We start from the raw sequence: 18,640 nt of genomic DNA on the forward strand, positions 1-18,640 counted from the left end.
AAGTTTAAGATTTTGTTTTGCCTTTGTTCAGAATATATTTGAAATCATTTCTAATTATTCAACAGAAAAATAAAATACAATCCCATAGATGTCATTAGTCACCTGGATTGACTTTTTTATTAGAGAGAGGCATTGAATTTCAGAGAAGGCAATGGCACCCCACTCCAGTACTCTTGCCTGGAAAATCCCATGGGCAGAGGAGCCTGGTAGGCTGCCGTCTATGGGGTCGCTAAGAGTCCGACATGACTGAGCGACTTCACTTTCACTTTTCACTTCATGCATTGGAGAAGGAAATGGCAACCCACTCCAGTGTTCTTGCCTGGAGAATCCCAGGGATTGGGGAGCCTGGTGGGCTGCCGTCTATGGGGTCACACAGAGCCGGACACAACTGAAGCGACTTAGCAGCAGCAGCAGCAGCAGGCATTGAATTTAGAGGAGTTTCTTAGTACCTAAAACAAAATGAGAAATAAATGTAATTCATTTAAACATGAACTTAAAATGTGGTGACTCAGTTCTAAGTATATGTTGTTCAAGATTGGACATTCATTTCTTATAAGATTGATTTCTCTTACCTATTGTGATTGGAAGTATAAACCACCAGGAACATGTACCAACTGAATAAATATCCATAGTCAAGTCTCCTTTCTGCCTTTAATTTTATCCTGAATATTTGGAGGTTTTAGAAACTTACTGGGATACAAAAGAAACTTCAGATAAGCTATGACATAATGAGTCCTGTAGTTTTTTTTTGTTTTGGAAATAACAAGATTTCATATTGACATAATTTTATATTTTATTCAAATACAAATTCTGAATCTCAAGGAAGCTCTGTTTATTTGGCTCAGCAGTCTTAACTCTTTATTTTTGAAAATAGTTTTTCCAGGTGACTATTAGACAAAAATTTCCTCAGCTATGTCACTTAAAGTTACCATAATTATTTGTCCTTTTTAATGTGCTTTTATTATCAATCCTTTGATTGTAGGTATGTTCATCATGGAGGATGACCGGTTTGGCAGCAGCTCTACTAGTACATTTTTCCTTGACATCAATGAGGATGCAGAGCCGGCATTTTATGATCGACCTGGACCTATAAAGGATAAAAATCCATTCCCTTTCTTTGCTTCTAGTAAACTTGTGAAGAATCGTATCTTAAATTCTCTTACTTTGCCTAATAAAAAACATCGTAGCAGCAGTGATCCAAAAGGAGGGAAACTGTCATCTGAAAATAAGACAAGCAACAGGCGGATCAGAACGCTTACAGAGCCCAGTGTTGACTTTAATCATAGTGATGATTTCACACCCATATCCACAGTACAGAAAACATTACAATTAGAAACTTCATTTGTTGGGAATAAGCACATTGAAGACACTGGTAGTACTCCAAGTATTGGAGAGAATGACTTAAAATTCACCAAGAGTCTTGGTACAGAGAATCACAAAGAAAACACAAGCCGAGAGAGATTAGTTGTAGAAAGTTCATCGAGCTCACATATGAAGATACGTAGCCAGAGTTTTAATACAGATACTACAACAAGTGGCATAAGTTCAATGAGTTCAAGTCCTTCACGAGAGACAGTAGGTGTAGATGCTACGACTGTGGACACAGACTGTGGAAGTATGAGTACTGTGGTAAGTACTAAAACTGTTAAGACAAGCCACTATTTGACGCCACAGTCTAACCATCTCTCTCTCTCTAAATCAAACTCAGTGTCCCTGGTGCCTCCAGGTTCTTCTCATACACTTCCTAGAAGAGCACAGTCCCTTAAAGCACCCTCTATTGCTACAATTAAAAGTCTAGCAGACTATAACTTTAGTTACACAAGTTCTAGAGATGCCTTTGGCTACGCTACCCTGAAAAGATTACAACAGCAAAGAATGCATCCATCCTTATCTCATTCTGAAGCTTTGGCATCCCCAGCAAAAGATGTGCTGTTTACTGATACCATCACCATGAAGGCCAACAGCTTTGAGTCCAGGTTAACACCAAGCAGGTGAGCAAATATACATTTTAAAATGAACATGGTTGAATTTTAACAGACTTAAATGTAAAGCGTTAGCCAAGTTTTACATCTACATAAGCCTCAGAACTAACCTACTGTTCACTGTAGTAGGCTATAAGCTCCTAGTTACCCGAATGTGATTTGAAATGGATTCTTGCAGCTGCGAGGGGGGAAAAGAAACTCCTTTAGGCCCTGGAAATAAACATACATGCTTTGCAAGGACACATAAGTCACAAGCTTTTTTTATTTCTCGCTTCTGCAAGGATCAATTTTAAAAAGAAGCATGTCGGGGGAATCAGGAGCTTAAGACCTACAATAACAAACAACTTTTTCAGGTAGGTCAATTTAAGGCTCCAAAAGTTGACCTTTTTTTTTTTTTTTTGAAGATAATAAAATTTCAGTACAAGTCTTTCCAGCTTAAGTTGTTTAGTCGCTAAGTCGTGTCTGACTCTTTTGCGACTCCATAGACTGGTAGCCCGCCAGTTTCCTCTCTCCTTGGGATTTCCCAGGCAAGAATACCAGGGTGGGTTGCCATTTCCTTCACCAGGGGATCTTCCTGACCATGGGATCAAACCTGCGTCTCATGCATTCGCAAGCAGGTTCTTTACCACTGAGCCACAAGGGAAACCCTCAGTTTAAGTAGCTGTGATAATTAAAGTAGGAACCAAATGAACATTAAATGAATTACTTGATCCTCAGAATTCAGCATTGCAGTATGCCTGTGCTCAAGAACATTTGGGAGATTTCTGCCGTATCTAAAGATTATATCAAGCTGGTCAAAGTAGTAAATTTTATCTGTAAAAGATTTTCATCACTAAATTTGATTTTTGTAAAAATTTCTAAAAGCTAATTTTTTGTTGGGTCAAGTGCTTCTAAAAATTTTCTATAGTTTTTGATTATTCATTTACTTTTTTTAAATGGATGTATTTGCCAAGTAGTGAGCCTAGTTCCTAGCACAAATTAAGCACTCGATAAAAGTTAGCTATTATCATCATGATTATTATCACTATTATTATTTATAGTTATTTCTTTAATCCATTTGGCTCTTATGTAATCAAGTTGTTAAGAAGTTATGAAGGCATTTTCTTTCAGTAATGTTAACACATTTAGTAGAAGAGACTCCTTGCAGCAGATAGTAAATTATGTTCCCTTTGGTAGGATTTCATAAATTATGCAGTACTGTCTTATCTATCTGACAGCCTCATCCCTCTCAACAACTCACTAGTATAAATCTATGCAGTGACATTCACAAATTTTATTCAAAGGAGGTACCTCTGACCCACATACAAAATTTGTCGGTATTTATTCTAACAGGTTTGGATATCAGGTTTTCAGGCCTATAGAAGCAATAATTAAAAACTTTTACTGGTAAGGACACTGTGACAAGAAAGAACAGCTTTTGAAATTGGTAGCAAAGAAGGAAACTTTTATACTAAAGCAAAGTATTTGAAAACTCGAGACTATAACAGCTAGTAGCATTCAGCCAGGGGCAGTAATGTAGCACCCAAAATAAGTAGTAAGGATACCCCCATCTTACAGCTCAGTACAATAAACAAAGCACTGTTAACTCTGGACCACCCAGTTAGGATTCTTCTACCCAGTTAGAATTATTCTATCTTGTTGAAGCAGGTATTTCTGTCTAAACTGATTACAGCACAGGTAAAAAGTTTCATTGCTTAACTATTCATTAGAATAAGCCAGAAATGACAACTCCAAATCACTATTTCCTAATCAGTCTGGGTTCTTAGGATCTTATTTCCTGTATTCTCTGTTGGAATGATAGACGGGTATGTGGAAGTTTTACTCCCGGAGTAAAATTCCAGCTTATTGGCATTATAAAGGATTACTATTTGTTTTTCATTTCTTGGGAGAAGGGAAAAAATAAAAACAAGATAAAGCAGTCAAGAGAAACAAGAATAGCTGTACAAAGGAATGAATGCTGAACAGAAATCTTACGTTCATCAAATCTTCCACTTAATCTTCAAACTGTGTTTAGTATTTAACCAGGTTCCATGGAGGAAAAAATTGTCGATATTGGTCTTCCTTTTCCCACTTCTTTCTTCTGGTTAATTCAGAGAAAATGAAAATGATGGAAGATAACTACACATTTACTATAATAGTTTAGATCGAGGCTGAAAAGATTTTTTTCCTATAAAATTAGAAGAGTAGTCATTCTCATACTGTAGTATAATGATTAGCGTGAATCCAACAGTCTTAAAAACTGTGTCTTTCTGAGATGTTTCTTTGAGGCATAGCAGAAAAAAACACTGAGTAGGAATCCTTAATCTTGAGATCTAATCCCAGCACTGAGTGAAGGAACTTGGAAAAAGTTCCATAATTATGCTGTAATGTCTCATCTCCTTGGAATTCAAAAGCTTTGCAAGCCTCATCAATCCAGAACAAAGGCAGACAAGCCTCTCAATTGTTTACTGTTGTAAATCTATATAGTAAAATTCATGAATTTTGAAATATGTAGGCCTCAATTGCTTGGAGGCAATTGGAGTAGATCAGTGGTTTTAAGCATTTTTTTAAGCATTAACTTTTTAAGTAGAGAAACCCTTTCTGCATAAAAACATTTCTGTGGAAACCCAATGTGAAGAATATGTAAAAATGGAGCTACTCTGATTGAAATAGGTATTGTGGAGGCAAGTATAACAATAATTTCTTCCCCTTCAGTCCAGTAGTCTTTGAAGAATTCTCTGGAATTAGATATAAAAGTACAAATTAAAAACTACTGACCTATTTTATAAAATTTGTAAGTTTCAATTCAGAGTGATTTTTAGGTGGAAATTAGTAGTGGTTTTTCCTATGTTACTTTTATTAGCTATTTATAAAACATTTATTTTGTATGCTTTTCAAAATAATTCTTTATTAGGCTACATTTTTACATTTTAAATGATTTGAGTTTTCAAATAGCAGTATACATATACTGTAGAACCTTGGGTACTGCCTTGTATATACAAAGCAGGCATATAATAAATATTTTAGTATGTCTGTTACATAAATAAAAATCTGTATAAGAAAGGTATATCTTATGGAAATGTTAGTATTCCGTGTCATGGAATCACTGGTAAGGAATGTATTGAGGAAACATCAGTGCTTCATATAAACTATCCTTTGTACTATTTATATATGATACCATTTTTACTATTTTGTGTCTGTCTGCTATGTTAGAAAATCTTATGTTGATAAAGTAATTACTATACAAAAGAATAAGTGATTAAGCTTATTTTAATAAAAGTAGTATTAAATAGCATTAGTAGACGTGCCCTTACTTCTATGATAGCAAATCTGGCAGTCTGAAGTGACTGTGAAGTTAATATTTGGATAACACCTCTTTTCTGAGGTCAGTTTTGTTTTTTTTTTACTTGTAGATGTTGAAAGTTACCTTAATTGCTCACCTTTTCACTTTTACCTGAGAGACCATAACAGTTGTTTTTGGTCAACAGTCAACATTACTAATGAACTATATATCAATTTATAAGAGAGAAGTATTTTCAAGTGTTCATATGTTCTCAGTACATAAGATGGCACTGTTTAGTACTTGACGCGCTTTCTCTCCTTTTTGAAGATACGAAAGAAAATGGAGTACAGTTATTTGTCTGATTGCTGTAGCAAATCAATAAACTAATGTAGTTTTTTTAATGATATTCTAGGTTCATGAAAGCTTTAAGTTATGCTTCGCTAGATAAAGAAGATTTATTAAGTCCTATTAACCAAAATACGCTGCAGCGCTCCTCCTCCGTGAGGTCCATGGTGTCCAGTGCGACATATGGTAGCTCAGATGACTATATTGGTCTTGCTCTTCCAGTAGATATCAATGATATATTCCAGGTATCATAAATTCTTTTGGTTTCTTTTGAATTAGTTTACTTTTCTTTTCATATTAATTGCTTACTAGAAATTATAATTTAGAGTGAATACTAATTTTAGGGAAGGTGATATTCTTAGGCAGTTTTATTTAAAGAAATTTTACCGTGAGAATTATTCCACCTTTCTCAATTATTCTGTACTCTTTTTAGCACCTCTAAGTCCCCAAAACATTATCCTTTTTCTCTTCTAATACTAAATCAGCATCTTGTTTGATTTCTTTATCTGTATATTCTCTATAAAAATTTTAAGTCCTAATCTTGCTTTTTAGTCACATTTGACTTATTCCTTATTTGTTTAAATTGATATACAAGTGACATATAACATTGTTTAAGTTTGAAATGTACAGTATAACCCTTGTTTTATTTAATCCTTTGATTCTGCTTATCTCATACATGGCAGCCACATACTGTGGTAATCCCACAAAATACTCAACAATCTAGATGGTAGATAGAATTAAGAATACACATTTGTCTAGAAGACCAAAAACACTTTAGATAAATTCTAAAATAATTATTTTAATATCCATTTAAGTAAACAAGGCTAGATAAGGACCTTAACGGTTTTATGTTATTTTGTCAAGTTTTGGTAATATAACTTCCTTCAGTATCTTTTCATTATAGGTTCATGTGCTCTAGTAATTCCATTTAAATTATATTTCATTTAATATTGCTAATATTCATAAAATAAATTTCTTTTTATAATAGGACTTACCTTGACTTATATCTATTTCAGGTAAAGGATATTCCTTATTTTCAAACAAAAAACATACATGATGATCGAGGTGCAAGAGTATTTGCCCATGATGTTGGAGGTAATGCGTGGTTTTTGTTCTCTTTATATTAAAAAGAAAATTCTTAACAGTAGGATGACACTAAAATTCACATATATTTAATTTTGGGCAAGAAAATAGTTAAGTCAATTTAAAATTAAACCATAACTTTTTTGCGGGGGGAACTAAGTACCTAGCCTCTCAAGAAGACAAAAACCAGATCAGTTGTTTCTGTTTTAAACATATAAAAAAAAATTGAGCACTTACTTTTTTTGGAGAGAGGAGACAGAAAAAAACTGTATACATTACATGATCTTTCTTTGCTATGATCTGTAGTATTCTAATTAATATATGCATATCAGCCACAGCTTTAAAGCTTTATAATCTTGATTTTTTTCTTAATAAGGACCTCTTTAGACCCATAATTATTTACTTTTTCTTTATGCAAATGTTGAGAAGAATTGAAATGATACCTAATTGTATAATTTTAATTTTTTATTTTGCATTTAAAACCTCATGTTAAAGTAAGATAAATATATCTGCTGATATTATTTTCCTAATTTAAAGCAAATTATCCTGTTTTTCTCCCCAATTAAGGTTAGATTTTGAGTCATAAAAGGTGTTCTGATTTTCTTCCCTAATTTCCCTTCTTTAAAATTTCACATAGTTTAATGCATCTTGAAAGAAGTGTCATTGATGCCATCTTCCTCAGATTATCTTTTATATTTACTCACACACAGGTCTTCCATCTGGAACTGGAGGTCTTGTAAAAAACTCTTTTCACTTGCTACGACAGCAGATGAGTCTTACGGAAATAATGAATTCAATCCATTCAGATGCTTCTCTGTTTTTAGAAAGTACAGAAGACACTGGACTACAGGAACATACAGATGATAACTGCCTTTATTGTGTCTGTATTGAAATTCTGGGTTTCCAGCCCAGTAACCAACTGAGTGCAATATGTAGTCATTCAGGTGAGTGATTATGTCTGTCTGGATGAATCCACCTGAATTTGAATCTGCTCAATCACAAGACATCTCCTACTGATCATCCTTCTTTCTCCATCTCATTACCTCAGCTTCAGTGCAGTCCCTCAGCATCTACCTGTGGAGTGTTAGTGTTTGTCTCCAATTTTGTCCCCTTGCAATTCACCTTTCATACTGTTGCCTTGGATTAGTCTGTTGACAGTTCTTTACTGACTTTTCATGTCTAGCACACAAGACTCCATCTGATCCGTCAATTGTTTTTATCACCATTCCCCTGTCTTGTAATTGACATGCCTTTACTTACTTATTTGGTGTTCTTGAGCAGACTGTGCTCTTTTTCATAATTCTAGGGTTGAAAAGTGTGTTTTCCATGCTGTTCCCTCTTGCACCTTCCCCTCCTCACACCCATGCAAGCTCACACACAGCCATGTAGAGCCCATTTGGCAAGCCCACCTCATCCTCAGAGATGAGCATGTTTCATCTTCACAGCTTTGTCTGACCCTCTTAGATATTGACACTTTTTCCTCTTTACTTTTATTGCCCTTTGTACATAGATCTCTTGTGTTAATTATTTTTGGTTATTTTTTTCCATTCCATTCAGTAAGGTGCTTCAGGATATAGTCTGTCATGCCCTTTCATTTTTATTTTCTAATACCTAGCTGCATACTGCTTTATATACTAGGCACTCAGTATGTTTTTGTTGAGGTAGAAAGTGAATCAGATCCAGATTCAGCTTTTTTATATGATATGTATGTTTAAAATATAACTATAGATACCTTTTCTTGGTGAGTATCACTTCGCCACCCTCAGAAAAACCTAGTGATAACCAGAATTCTCTGGGTCATTCATCTACACTTCTCCATGGTATTCTGATTAAGAGCTTCCCAACTGATGGATTTTGGCACACTGATAACTGAATAGGTTATGGATGTGCTGAGAGATTAATCCTCTCCCAGTAGGGCCTGGGTTTGACAAACCCTTGGACAAGGCACTTCCCACTATGAACAGGGACTCAGCCTGCTATATTATTTTCATTTTCTGTTGAGTGAAAGGTTTGGTCAGTATTGTTCTGATGTATTGTACACAGAAAAGAAGATGCTACTGTCATTTGTCTATACATTGTTTATGATGTTTTAGTTCTTGTAAGTTCTGTTTGTTTACTCATTCAGCAAATACTTAGGAAGCACTTACTGTGGAGTTCCGCTATACTCTTTTCTCTTTATCAAACAGGAAATAGGGAAGCCAGCCCTCTAATTACCCAGTCACAAGACAGTCCAGCAAATTCATTTGTGATCTGTTGCTGAGCTAGTTGGGCTTCCCTGGTGGCTCAGACAGTAAAGAGTCTGCCTGGAGCATGGGAAACCCAAGTTCGATCCCTGGGTCGGGAAGATCCCCTGAAGAAGGAAATGCCAACCCACTCCAGTATAGTAATCAGGTTGAGACTCATCAAGTTTGGGACTTGTGGAAGAATTGCTGCCATCAGTGAGGCTCTCACCTTGGCACAGCCATTAGAACCCCTTGACTTGTTATTCAAGTGATATGAAGTGGGGAGGAGAATAACTCTTAACTGGGAAATGATTACAGTTTACTACTGATATCCTCTCAGAGGTGTGAAAGGAGGCAGGCTAGTTGTTAAAAAGACACTGAACCTCTACTCATTCATGCATTCAACTTAATATTTATTATGTCACTCTGGGGATCAGGCATTGAACTAGATGCTAAGAAGACAATTGTGAGAGGAAAAAATAAAAAGACACTATTCTTATATTGTATATCCAATGGAGAAGGAAATGGATTGATCAACCACTCAATCAGTCAATACACAAATATAACAACCACATTTGCAACAAGTGCCATCAAGGGTAGGTACCAAGTATTAAGTTTTCCGTCAGTCATATCTAACTCTATGTGATGCTATGGACTATAGCCCACCAGGCTCCTCCTCTGTCCATGGGATTTCCCAGGCCAAAATACTGGTAGCCATTCCCTTCTCCAGGGGATCTTTCCAACTCAAGGATCGAACCCAGTTTTCCCACATTTCAGGCAGATTCTTTCCTGTCTGAGCCACCATTACTTGCTGCCTGGTATTAGCAAAGGAATAGAACCAAGTGAGCTTCCCTGGTGGCTCAGCGGTTAAGAATCTGATTGCAATGCAGGAGACCTCCTGCAATACAGGAGATGCAGATTCAGTCCCTGGGTTGGAAAGATCCCCCGGAGAAGGAAATGACAAACCCACTCCAGTATTCTTGCCTGGACAAGAGGAGCCTGATGGGCAGTAGTCTGTGGGATCGCAGAAAGAGTCGGACATGACTTGGCAACTAAACAACAGACATCATCAAATAAGCGATCAAAGAAGAGACTTCTGAAGAATTGCTGTTGAGCTGTGGTTGAAAGAATGAATAGAACCTAACTGAATGAAGACTGGAGTATAGAGAATTTTAAGAGAGAGGAAGGAACATGAGTAAAAGTCTTCTCTGATGGGTGCAAGCATGGGACACCCATGGGAATGGAGCCTGGAAAGTGAAGGGAGAGGAAATACAGGATCAGCCTAGAAAGATAGGTAGAGACCAGGTCTTGCATAGCCCTTTCTACCCAACGTGGCCAGTGAGCCAGCAGCAGCAGCATCACCTGAGCACGTTAGAGATGTCATCTCAAACTCTGCCCCACACAGAATCAGAGTCAGCATTTTAACAATATGCCCAGGTTATTCGTGTATACATTAATGTTTGAGAAGCACTGCTATCGGCCAAATGAATGAATTAATGTATCAGAAGGGAGATATCTTTATTATCCATGCATGTTCATTTATGTCCAACTCTTTGTGATCCCATGGACTGTAGCTCCCAGACTCCTCTGTCCATGGAATTTTCCTGGCAAGAATACTGCAGTGGATTGCTATTTCATCCTCCAGGGGTTCTTTTCAACCCAAGGATCAAACCTGTATCTCCTCCATTGGCAAGCAGTTTCTTTAGCACTGAGCCACCTGGGAAGCCCTATTATCCGTGGCAGATAACTAAAAAATAGTTCTCTACTTTTTTTTAATTGAAGTATAGGTAATTTACAATGTTGTGTTACTTTCAAGTTACAGCAAAGTGATTCAATTTTACATGTGTGTATGGGTGTCTTCTCTTTCAGATGCTTTTCCATTGTAGGTTATTAGAAGATACTGAATATAGTTCCTTCTGCTATACAGTAGACCTTTGTTGTTTACCCATTTTATGTGTAATAGTGCATATATGTTAATCTGAAACTCCTAATTTGTCTCCGCCCATCCCCTTTGGTAACCATAAGCTTGTTTTTTATGTCTGTGAACCTATTTCTGTTTTGTAAATCAGTCCATTTGTATCATTTTTAGATTCCACATATAAGTGATATCACGTATTTGTCTTTCTCTTCTGACTTAATTTGATAATCTTTAGGTCCATCCATGTTACTGAAAATGGCATTATCTCATTCTTGTTCATTGCTGAATAATATTCTGACTTCTTTATCCATTTGTCTATCGATGGACAATTAGGTTGCTTCCATGTCTTGTCTGTTGTGAATAGTGCTGCTGTGAACATTGGGGTGCATGTATTTTTTTGAATTATGGTTTTCTCCGGGTATATGCCAGGAGTGGGATTGCAGGATCATATGGTGACGCTTTAGTTTTTTTAAGGAACCTCCATACCATTCCCCATAATGGCTGCGCCAATTTATATTCTCACCAACAGTATAAGAGGTTTCATTTTTCCTCTATACCTTTTCCAACATTTACTATTTGTAGACTTTTTAATGGTAACCATTCTAACTGGTGTAAGATGGTACCTCATTGTCGTTTTGGTTTGCATTTCTCTAATAGTTAGTGGTATTGAGCGTCTTTTTATGTGCTTATTGGCCTTTTCATGGTCATCTCTATGCCTTCTTTGGAAAAATGTCTGTTTAGGTCTTCTGCCCACTTTTTGATTGGGTTTTTTTTGTTTTTTTTTTTTATTGAGCTATATGAGCTATTTGTATATTTTGGAAATGAATTCCTTGTCAGAAACATTGTTTGCAAATATTTTCACCCAGTCTGTAAGTTGTCTTTTTGCTTTGTTTTAGGTGTGGTGTTTTTTTTTGTTTTTTGTTTTTTTTTGCTTTTGCAGGGGGAGGGAGGGGGTTGCTGTACAAAAGCTTTTAAATTTATTTTGGTTATTTTTGTTTCCAGTTCAGTTACTCTGGGAGACAGATCCAAAAAAACATTGCTGCGGTTTATGTCAAACAGTGTTGTACCTATGATTTCCTCTGGAAGTTTAGGTCTCTAATGCATTTTGTGTTTATTTTTGTATGTGGTGCTAGAAAATGTTCTAATGTTTCGTTTGAACATTTCATGCTTTTACATGTAGCTGTGCAGTTGTACCAGTACTACTTGTTGAAAAGACTTTTACCCAGTGTATATTCTTGCTTCCTTTCTCTTAGATTAATTGACCATATGTTCATGGGTTTATTTCTAGGCTGTCTCTTCTCTTTCCTTTATCTATATGTTATATGTCTGTTTTTGTGCCATTACCACACTGTTTGGATTACTGTAGTTTGCAGTAGTCTGAAGTTGTCCCTCTGCTGTGTAATGATAATTTTAAAGAGACATCAGGACTTCAACATAAGACTTTTCACTCTTTAAAACTTTCAATCTGGTGGTAATGTTGGTAGTGGCAGTTGTTCAAAAAATGTTAAAGCTCAGAGGAAAGGTGATTATGATATTTCCTAATACTGTATTCTGTGTCTACCACCTTCTCAGATGTTTATGCAATGTTTTGTTAAGTATGCAAGGCAAAGTGTTGGCTGCATTATATGTTTCTTTAGGGTGCACTTTATGTATTACCACTGCATTTGCCATATTGTAGCTAACCAACTAAAAGTGGGTTAGACTGGTGTTTTAGACTAGTCCATCTGTGAAAGAGAGCACTGGAAAAAAATCAGCAGACTATAAAGGATAATAGCAAGGAGATTGGTTTGAATGTCTGAGTTATTAAACTGACAGATTTGTGAGGAGTGGGTAGCGATTACATTGAGTAAAGGAGGGCCCTAAAGAGACAGTGGTGGTTTTGAAAAATATTAGGTGTAAAACCCACGTTTCAGTAGCAGTCTATACAAAAGATCAGTGGTACGCAGATGATGGTGTAAGGGGAACACCAGGTGGTGTCCCATCTCCCTGTCCTCACCCAAATGTACAGCTGGGGATGGAGGAGACCAGGAAGTGCCAGGGCTCCAGGAAATCTCAGACCCTGGTGTAAACATAGCAGGGTGTGGGGTTTGGTGTCAAGAGCACTGAGGCTCAAAGCCAAACGTTTCCATCTTAAAATTTGATCTTGGGCAATATACTTAGTTTGATTGAGCTTTACTTTTAATTTTTTCTTAAATTTCTAAATGGGAATAATGATACCTGGCTTATGGTGTAGTTTTGGTACTTCCTAACGTGTAAGATTAGCATTCACTAAGCTGTCCATTAATGGTGACTCACACTAAGTTGTTTACATTAGCAATAATATTCTTTCATAAATTCTGATAGTTCAATTAGAATGATCTTACTGTGTTCCTAAGGAAAATCTCCTTGTTCATTTCAACAACAGTCTCCTTGTTCTTGCTGCCCAGGAGAAATGATGATCAGGTGAATAAGAGCTCCTCACAGAAATTCTTGATTTTTTTGATGAATTGTTTCAGCATTTAGTACGCTATTTGGAGACTTCACTTTCTGATAGGAAGAATTTAGCTTATGATTTTTCTGAATTAACCCATATGGACTTACATAATTATTTTCCCTAGAGCTTTTTGTTCTTTCTCACATAAGGCTGGATTCAGCCTTATGCCCAGATACAGGGTATAAAGAAGGTATGCAGTCTCTTAGACACTGATCTATCCTATACTTCATGTCACTATTTTTAATTAAAAGATAAAATAAAGCTGAGCTAGTGGCTCAGACAGTAAAAAATCTGCCTGCAATGAGGGCATCCTGGGTTCGATCTCTGGGTTGGGAAGATCCCCTGGAGGAGGGCATGGCAGCCCATTCCAGTATTCTTGCCAGGAGAATCCCCTTGGACAGAGGAGTCTGGCGGACTGCAATCCGCAAAGTTGCAAAGAGTCAGACACAACTGAGCAACTAAGGACAGTACAGAATATTATTAACTAAAAAGAGAGAAAACAATAAAAGCAACAGCTACAGTTAAGAAACTAAACATCAATTACATAGATAAAAAGATTCAATTTATGGACATAATGCTTCATCCAAATTAAATATAATCTAGAAATAAAATGTGTTGAGTAAAAGTGTGTAAAAGTTTCATTGCATTGAATACTTTTCAAAATTAAGGTCCCTAAAAGTCAATATCATCAGTCTAGTATGTACAGTTTTGGCCTTTAACAGAGTGCTAGACATTATCTTCCATACCTAAGAAGAAGTAGGTCAACTAGCTTCCCAATTTCAAGAAATTTTGGTTCTCCATATCCTGCTGCTGCTGTGTCGCTTTAGTCGTGTCCGACTCTGTGCGACCCCATAGACGGCAGCCCACCAGGCTTCCCGTCCCTGGGATTCTCCAGGCAAGAACACTGGAGTGGGTTACCATTTCCTTCTCCAATGCATGAAAGTGAAAAGTGAAAGTGAAGTCGCTTAGTCGTGTCCGACTCTAGCGACCCCATGGACTACAGCCTACCAGGCTTCTCCGTCCACGGGATTTTCCAGGCAAAAGTACCGGAGTGGAGTGCCATTGCCTTCTCCATATCCTACTGATTAATAAATAGTGCCAATATTCTACCCACGTGTTCTCTGAAGTTTCCATTTAGCACATGTAATTATTTCATAAAAAATTTTTATTCATATGGTTTAGCAAGTTTCACACAAAAGATACCCCATGGATTAAAAGCCTTCTGTTACCACTATTCTTGGGATGTTTTTTCACATCTTCCAGTGGAAGAAGATGTGAAGAAGACTCCAGTGAGGCTTCCCTTGTAGTTCAGTTGGTAAAGAATCTGTCTGCAATGCAGGAGACCTAGATTCGATTCCTGGGTCAGGAAGATCTCCTGGAGAAGGAAATGGCAACCCACTCCAGTATTCTTGCCTGGAGAATACCATGGACAGAGGAGTCTGGTAGGCCACAGTCCATGGGGTTGCACGAGTCGGACATGATTAGCAACTAAACCACCACAGTGGGAGAAACTAATTGTTTTGGCTTCTTAGTTAGAGGCGTGGGTTTTTTTTTTTTGTTTTTTTTTGGGGGGGGAATAAGAATGGATGATATCTTTAGAAATAAAATGTGGTTGTAACAGGTTAGAAATGTTAGGAGTCATCACTGGTTGAAGATGAGGCTGAAATGAATAAGTTTATAACTTTTCAGAAACAATGTTGACAAAGGAACATTGTCAGCATTTTCAAAACAACGTTGACAAAGGAAGATATAATTTTCTTATTGTTCTTTGTGCTGGAATATTTTGTCTTTTTACTTCCTGGGAAGCTTACTGAGTCCAAAATAACATAGTCATTTCTTACCTGGTTATTCAGCATTACTGGTTTTTAAGTACATCTTTAGTTCTCAGATCTTTGGCAGTAGTTTTATTTTTAAAATCAGTGTATAATTTAAGTAGCATATGTTACTTTTAAGTACCTGACAGATGTGTGATTTTCTTAGTAACCAAGATATTACAACTATGCTAAGTTGATATCCTGAGGAACCAGAACATATTCTGCTTAGTATTATGTCACTATTAATCTTAGGAAGTACTTACAGGTGAGATGAGGTAGTGACATCTATTTTACTGAAGCAGCATAGGGAGAATAGTATGTGTTGGTGTAGGTCTAGTTTCCTGGACTTTTAAAAAACTCTTATTACCACTCTGACAGTGTACTGTAGTGGAAAGAGGATAGGACTGACTATCAAGAGGCCTTACCATTTGACTGATGGTGTCTCTTCTCTCTGAAATCTCTTTTTCTTAGCGTACTAAGGTTGCATGATTTTCTGGGTTGCCCAGTGTTACCTCCTAAAAGGATAACTGAAGACTTTCTGATTTCCATTTGCTCTAATCACTTAGTTTAGGTGCTCAGGGAACTTTTAAATAAAAAATATTGATGTTATTTTAGCTGTACTAAGATGTTTAGTTGACTTTAAAATCCCATCTAGGAGTAGACCTTAGCAATGCATGGATAGTATAGTAAGTTTAACCCTATGGAAGGAACTGATAAGTCTGGAGAACTGTGATTGTTATATTGGTGATTATTAAATGGTAGGACTAGCAAGTGATAGAAAAATGGATACAGTGTAATCTCACTTATACACCTAAAGAGCAAGAGAGAGAAATTTAAAATATCAGACGATCTGAATTTTTATGTATTTAAAGAGAAGGCTATTTAGTTTAGGGGTGGGCATGGAAGATGGGGTAGGTAAAAGACTCTCACTTATTCTATATATATCTTTATATGAATTCTTTAAATAAACACATATTTATTATTATTATAGTTTAGGAAAATAAAATCTCAGGTATAAATGTCTTTAGAATTTAACACGTTACTATCTGAGCAGTCTGTAAATTTACTTTGAAAATCTTCATCTTGGAAAACAATTATTGAAGAGACTGGAAGGAAATTACAAGGAGAACCATTCCTTTGTGGTATACAGTGCAAGCATAGGACTTAAGCTGTTTTGATCTGTTGATTGAATTAATTTATTTCTTCAGACCTTCAAGACATTCCATATTCTGATTGGTGTGAGCAGACTATCCATAATCCCTTAGAAGTAGTTCCCTCTAAATTTTCTGGCATTTCTGGATGCAGTGATGGAGTGTCTCAAGAAGGCTCAGCCAGCAGCACCAAAAGTACAGAATTGCTACTAGGTAAGTTTTCAGATTTAAATCCAAACCTTGTTAACTGTACTTAGTTGTTTGTTGTTAATGATGAGTGCTGTTCATTAGTTGTCTCAAATCTATGACAACTTACTTTTATTGAGGTATATTTAGTCCACCATTGTACCTGTATCAGCTGCTGATACGTACTTGCTTAGCTGTCTGCTTTCATTAGAAAGAATTTTGATCCCCAAATGATTGGCAGGTCATGTGCAGTTTATCTTAGTTTTATATATATCTTTGGTAAAGTTTAAAAACAAATTCCATGAGTTATAGTAATTTTCTGTTGTGATACAGATAAAATATTTTGATCTTCTTTTCAGGTGTTAAAACAATTCCAGACGATACACCAATGTGCCGTATACTCCTTCGTAAAGAAGTTCTGAGATTAGTCGTTAATTTGAGTAGTTCAGTTTCAACTAAATGTCATGAAACTGGGCTTTTAACGTAAGTAAGCTTTGAGATGAGTATTTTTTGCTTTTTTATGGTAAATACTTAAAAAGTTTGATCAGTTAGCTTTACATCAGTAGTTCTCAACTGCATGGCATATCTGAGTGAGCCTAGATTTTCTTCATCTACTTCAACCAAACTAACATATGGTAATAAATTGAATGCAGAAGCAGGTATGTGAATCCAACGGTTTTCTATTCAGCCAGACGTTAAAAAGATTTGTAAAAATGTAAAACAATAGCAACTCTTCTCACTGTCTTGCTGCTACTGCTAAGTCACTTCAGTCGTGTCCGACTCTGTGCGACCCCATAGACGGCAGCCCACCAAGGCTCCTCCCTCCCTGGGATTCTCCAGGCAAGATTACTGGAGTGGGTTGCCATTGCCTTCTCCATCTCACTGTCTTAGTTTTGGAAAATATAGTTATTTTTCATTAAAATATATGTATTTATGTTAACATGTAATGATTTTATTTTTTAAATGAATTAATGTTTTGTAAATTTTCTAAATTTTGTAAATTTCTTGTATGTTAATTATTGATGGCTATGGCCCACAAAAGTAAAAGTAAAGAATCCACCTGCAATGCGGGAGATGTGGGTTCGATCCCTGGGTTGGGAAGATCCCCTGGAGAAGGGAAAGGCTCCCCCACTCCAGCATTCTGGCCTGGAGAATTCCATGGACTGTATAGGCCTTGGGGTCACAAAGAGTTGGACATGACTGACTGACTTTCACTTTCATGGCCTACAAAAAATAAGATTTGGGGGTTTCTCAACAATTTTTAAGAAAGTAGAAGAATTCTGAGACCATAAAACTCAAGAAAAACTGGCATACGTAAAAATAAGTGACATTTTCTTGGTTTAATTTTTCTCTATTTTTACTCCTTTCTTTTAATAAAAGTTGTAGAATTTTTTTTGCTTTTCTCAGTCACAGCAACATGATAAAAGAATATTCAGGCCATCTTCAACATCTTTGTTATGCACTATTTAAAGCTGTGATCCTCAAAAAATGAAATGCACCTCAGGGTCTCCCGTGGAACTTTATAAAATGTAGTAGCACATATACCAGGCCCCCACTGCAGACCTCCTGGCCAGAAGCTTTAAGTGTAGAGGGTCCTTTACCTGTGTTAGCCCACCCCACTGCTGGTTCTGAGGTGCTGTACCAGGCGAGAGCCACTACTAAATGCTGAAAGATACAAAGACAGAGCCCAGTCAAAGTTTAACTTCAGTTTAACTTTAAAATTTTATTTCTATTTTAAAGCTTAGTTTTAAAAATACTGAGTTATTCTGGGCCAGTAAATACACTTTGTAATTTCTCAGGCTAGTGAAAAAGAATATTTCTCACTTTCTAAGAAGTATTTGGGTTTTTATCATTTTAAGAGATAGCTGAAACTTAAAATAGTTATAGTTTAAGTGTGAGGTAGGAATATTTACTATTTTATATTCTTATGCCCTCACTCCAGATATGTCACTTGATCTATATATCCAGAGGAAAAAGATATTTAAAAATGATATTTTGAAAGAAAATAGGCAAGTCATTATTATAATTTTTCATCACATCCTAGTCTTTTCTTTCATTTTAGAATTAAAGAGAAGTATCCTCAAACATTTGATGACATATGCCTTTACTCTGAGGTTTCCCATTTGCTGTCACACTGCACATTTAGACTTCCATGTCGGAGGTTCATACAAGAATTATTTCAGGATGTACAGTTTTTACAAGTA

The 18,640-nt window shown here is 36.3% G+C and overlaps 1 protein-coding gene across 4 annotated transcripts in view; it reads left to right on the top strand.

The window, feature by feature from the left end:
* RICTOR (RPTOR independent companion of MTOR complex 2) overlaps window positions 1-18,640 on the top strand; it is a 136,687-nt gene that overhangs the window by 113,486 nt on the left and 4,561 nt on the right. For 3 of the 4 annotated variants that reach the window (XM_055554724.1, XM_055554727.1, XM_055554726.1), the window contains 8 exons: window positions 983-1,991; window positions 2,264-2,335; window positions 5,657-5,834; window positions 6,606-6,684; window positions 7,383-7,616; window positions 16,308-16,463; window positions 16,796-16,919; window positions 18,499-18,637. In XM_055554724.1, coding sequence (XP_055410699.1) covers window positions 983-1,991; window positions 2,264-2,335; window positions 5,657-5,834; window positions 6,606-6,684; window positions 7,383-7,616; window positions 16,308-16,463; window positions 16,796-16,919; window positions 18,499-18,637 — 1,991 coding nt within the window. The remainder of the gene's footprint in view (window positions 1-982; window positions 1,992-2,263; window positions 2,336-5,656; window positions 5,835-6,605; window positions 6,685-7,382; window positions 7,617-16,307; window positions 16,464-16,795; window positions 16,920-18,498; window positions 18,638-18,640) is intronic. The other variant, XM_055554725.1, reaches the window with a different exon arrangement.

This window comes from Bubalus kerabau, chromosome 18, assembly GCF_029407905.1.
Source record: "Bubalus kerabau isolate K-KA32 ecotype Philippines breed swamp buffalo chromosome 18, PCC_UOA_SB_1v2, whole genome shotgun sequence".
Classification (NCBI taxonomy): domain Eukaryota; kingdom Metazoa; phylum Chordata; class Mammalia; order Artiodactyla; family Bovidae; genus Bubalus; species Bubalus kerabau.